Below are 4,419 nucleotides of genomic sequence, written 5' to 3' on the forward strand. Positions count from 1 at the left end.
CCATGGTGACCCGAGTGACTTCAGTTGCCATGGTGACCCGGGTGACTTCAGTAGCCTGAGTTCCTTCCAGGCTGGTCGAAGCGGTTCTGGACTAGATGATCCTCTCAGGATCTCAGCCTCTCCCTCCTGGGTTTGGGTTTGGTTCCGGTCCGGTTCTACAGGGAATGGTTTCAGGTTCTGATGTTTACCCAGCCAGGCTCAGGAATCGGTTTCTCTCTCATGAATAGGTCACTTTGTTGACTACCCAGCATGCCCCTCTCTCTGTGTTTATGTTTCTGTGATCCATGCACGTCGTGTGTGTGTGTGTGTGTGTGTGTGTGTGTGTGTGTGTGTGTGTGTGTGTTGAGGTGTTGCATCACAGCGTACTGAGCGCGCACCAGACTCAGAGGAAACATGGTGGCTCAGCAACAGGATGAAGTCAGTAGAACCTTCACTGCTTCAGAGCCGCACCGATCTCTGCTGTCTGATCGATCACCAATCTTTAAATCTGGTGACCTACCAGCGACCTCCTGGTGACCCGTGACCTCCCGGTGACCTCCCGGTGACCTGTGATTTGTCTAAAAGTGTCTCGGCTGGCAGCAGTAGGTGCGATGGCCACCTGTGATGGCCGAGTCGAGGACTAGGGCCTCCATATGTGGGCTGTGCTGAACCTCTGCACCACCACAGCTCACCCTGGTCTGGACCCAGAACCAGAACCGCAGCCGGCCCAACAGAACCAGCTGTGGTTTTATTTCTGTCCTGGAGGGATCAGAGCAGCTGCTAGCAGGGAGTCCCCTGTGTGTGTGTGTGTGTGTGTGTGTGTGTGTGTGTGTGTGTGTGTGTGTGTGTGTGTGTGTGCTGCAGGTCACACTGGATCAGTCTATATTTGGCCTCTGCTTTTATTTCCTGAACAGAGAGAGAGAGAGCCAGGCGGCGGGCGATCGGAGTCAGTCAGATAGTTTCCATCTGAGACAGAGTGTGTGTGAGTGTGTGTTGTGTTGTGTGAGAGTGTGTGTGTGTTATGTGTGTGTTGTGTGAGAGTGAGTGTGTGTGTGACCCTCTTTACACTGATCTCTGCTGGTCAGAGCTGTTGACGGCTGCCTGYTGCTGATTGGCTCTGGCTGAGATCCAAGCAGCTGATTGGCTGAGCTTTGATCCATGTTCTGATCACCTGTCGGCCTCCTGCTGCTCCTGGGTCAGCTCTGCAGCTCCTGGTGCATTGTGGGTAGTGTAGGAGGAGCTTGGGGCTGTCCTGGCTGTAAGCGTGTTCAGTTTCAGCAGCGCAGCGAAGGAGACGGAGCTGCTGCTGCTGGAGGAGCCTCTGTGGGCGGAGCCTCTGTGGGCGGAGCCTCAGCCTCACACACCTGCTCTCTCCACCTGCAGACAACCAGTTCAGGATGTCCATCCTGGAGCGGCTGGAGCAGATGGAGCGCCGGATGGCGGAGATGGCGGCTCGGGACGGCCTTCATCATCATCATCATCATCAGCAGCAGCAGAGTGGGAACCAGCTGGCCACGCCCCCTCCTCTACCTGACGACCAGCAGCAGGTAGGTCTGCTCCAATTTACTCTGGTTCTGGTTCCTGTCCAGGCAGCAGGTCCAATCCGACCCGCTGCAGGTTCTTCAGGTTCTGGTTCTGCTGGCTCCTCTGGATTCAGTCTGTCAGCTGGCGCGGTTCTGAGCTTCTGGTTCTGGAGCTCAGGCCCCAATTTGGCTCTGTTCTGGCCCGGCTGCTGGTTCTGGTTCTGCAGCTCCTGCCCGGCTGATGGTGCTGCAGCTCTGGCCCGGTTCAGGCCCGGTTTTGGCCCAGCTGCTGGTTCTGGTTCTGCAGATCTGGCCCGGTTTTGGCCTGGTTCTGACCCGGCTGCGGGTTCTTGTTCTGGAGTTCTGGCTCGGTTTTGGCCCGATTCTGGCCCGACTGCTGGTTCTGCAACTCTGGCCCGGCTCTGGCCCGGTACTGACCCGGCTGCTGGTTCTGCAGCTCTGACCCGGCTGCTGGTTCTGAAGCTCTGACCCAGTCCTGGCCCGGTTCAGGCCCGGTTCTGGCTCCGCCCCCTCTGGCTGATGTCATGGGATTTTGTCAGATGGAGTCCAGGAGTTAAAATAGCCGCGGTGAGACGGAGAGGACTTGGACCTGGACCAAAACAACTACTGCTGGTCCTCAGAGGGTTTCCTCTGAAGGTTCTGACCCAGACCGGACCGGGCCGGCAGAACTCTGAGCAGAACCGGGCCAGAGGAAACTGTTCCTAGAAAGCAGCAATAATCCTTTTAAAGCAGCTAAATCTGGAACCGGTTCAGTGCCAACGTCAGGCGGCGGGTCAGAACCTTCAGAACCGCCCACAGGGTTTCCCCCAGAACCTGCTCAGCCCGGTGGTCGTGGCGCCGAGGCGTCCACTGGCGGTTCCCATGAATGTGTATTAAAAGATGTCAAGTAGACAGAAAATGAACAAATATCCCTGTGTAGTTATGGGAAAACATCACAAGTGAAACTGTTTAAACCCACAACTAGTTTTAAAAACAGTCAAAAATAAAATGAATGTAAATTATTAGCACTAATCCAGATTAACTCGGCGGCTCCATCAGGGCTTCAGGGGCCATAAACGCTGATATTTAAACACGGATACATGAATGTAACATTTGTTGAGATGATCAATGCTGATAAATTTGATTTAATGGTTTCAACATAAATTAAAATATTTTAAATTGTTTAACATTTAAATGTAAGATTTTAAGGATCTGGCAAGTTTACTTTGTAAAAGTTCAAAGAACAATATTCATAGATTGTTTTGTTACCACAGCAACAATCTGAGTCTGCCATGAGTTTAATCTATGAGTTTGAGCTCTTTGTTCACAAATACATTTTAGTAAACTGAGATTATAACTTGCTTTTTAGGTTGGCCAATTAAAACCGCTAACGCTCTGACCAACCGGGACACAGACATGAACTTTACAGGGCAGACAGAGACAGACGCTGGGCAGCGAGTTCAGATGGAAACGACCCACGTAACTGTTGGTTCACAAATACAAATCATTCTCACCGCTCGCTCAGCAACCAGAGCAACACGGTGGGTTTAAACTCTTACCTTGGTGTGGAGTTCCCCAAAGAATCATGATTCCTCACAGGGGGTTGATGTAAATATCCATACCRGTCAGCCTGTGTCCAGTTTGAGTGAAAGGAGGCGCGCGATCCGCACAGAGGTAAACCTGAGAGATCAAGCAGAGGCACCAGCGCTGTGATTGGTCGCTCTCCTGGCTTTAAATGCATCAACTACCAACTCATCATTTAGGAATAAATTTGCTCTCCCAGTGAAACGATCAGAGCAACAGAGACGCTTACCGRACCGTCACCTGGTCCTGAAATGAACCAGATCATCATAAATCATCAGCTTAAAGAGGCTTCAGCTGGAGACCGGTTCTGGGAATCAGAACCCAGTCCAGTATAGGTCCAATATGGCTGACTGGTTCCAATATGGCTGCCATCCTGGACTCAAAGTCTCCAGTATGGTTGTTACAGGGGCGCTGCGTTGTGTTGCGTTGTGTTGCGTTGTGCTGCGTTGTGCTGCGTTGTGTTGCGTTGCGCTGCTGGACGCTCCGCCTCCCCTGAGGCCGACAGCTGCAGACAGGTGGAGGTGTGGCAGGTGGCAGGCCGTGTTGTTGTCTCTCTGGCTCGGCTGGACGGACTGCGTCTCGCCAGGTGACTCAGAGGACACCTGGGGGCGTGGCAAGCAGGTCAGGTGACCTGKAAACATGGCGGTYGCCGTTTTATTGGCCTGATGCCAGGAAGTTCCTCCAGACGGGAGATGGCTGTCCGATGGGACGGGTTAGTCGGCCGCCCCAGTGACTGGTCTCTGTCCCTCCCAGTGTTCCCAGTGGTTTGAGAGGAGGATCATTGGTGTGTGTGAACGGATGATGAGAGGAGCGTKCTGGGGAGGAGGAGGAGGAGGAGAGAGCCTTCATCACTCAGCCGGTCACCGTGGGATGACGCTGCTGCACCTGGCTGCTGCCCAGGGCTACACCCACCTGATCCACACCCTGATCCACTGGAGGTAAGGCAGCCGGGCCGTCCTGGCTCCACCCACATGGTGACGTCATGTCTCAGGATGATGTCACTTCCTGCAGGGCGATGAGCAGCGACAGYCTGGACCTGGAACAGGAAGTGGACCCCCTGAACATCGACCACTTCTCCTGCACGCCGCTGGTAAGCCCCCGCCTGTCTGCCGGTTGCCGTGGCAGCGTTGCCGTGGTGACCGGGCGCCCTGTGCGTTCCAGATGTGGGCGTGCGCGCTGGGCCACCAGAGGGCAGCAGAGCTGCTGTACAGCTGGAACGGCCTGGCGCTGGGCATCCCCGACTCTCTGGGCCGCCTGCCGCTCGCCGTGGCGCGCTCCCGCGGCCACACCCGCCTCGCCGCCGCGCTGGAGGAGCTGCACACGCAGCGCGCTC

At 54.9% G+C, this 4,419-nt stretch overlaps 1 protein-coding gene across 1 annotated transcript in view; it reads left to right on the forward strand.

Moving 5' to 3' along the window:
* camta2 (calmodulin binding transcription activator 2) overlaps nucleotides 1-4,419 on the forward strand; it is a gene marked incomplete at its 3' end in the record, with an annotated part of 21,240 nt that overhangs the window by 9,231 nt on the left and 7,590 nt on the right. Inside the window, exons 12-15 of the mRNA XM_017303493.1 lie at nucleotides 1,261-1,526; nucleotides 3,840-4,024; nucleotides 4,098-4,176; nucleotides 4,248-4,413. Of these exons, the coding sequence (XP_017158982.1) occupies nucleotides 1,261-1,526; nucleotides 3,840-4,024; nucleotides 4,098-4,176; nucleotides 4,248-4,413 (696 nt within the window). The remainder of the gene's footprint in view (nucleotides 1-1,260; nucleotides 1,527-3,839; nucleotides 4,025-4,097; nucleotides 4,177-4,247; nucleotides 4,414-4,419) is intronic.

This window comes from Poecilia reticulata, unplaced genomic scaffold (genome assembly GCF_000633615.1).
Source record: "Poecilia reticulata strain Guanapo unplaced genomic scaffold, Guppy_female_1.0+MT scaffold_303, whole genome shotgun sequence".
In the NCBI taxonomy this organism is placed as follows: domain Eukaryota; kingdom Metazoa; phylum Chordata; class Actinopteri; order Cyprinodontiformes; family Poeciliidae; genus Poecilia; species Poecilia reticulata.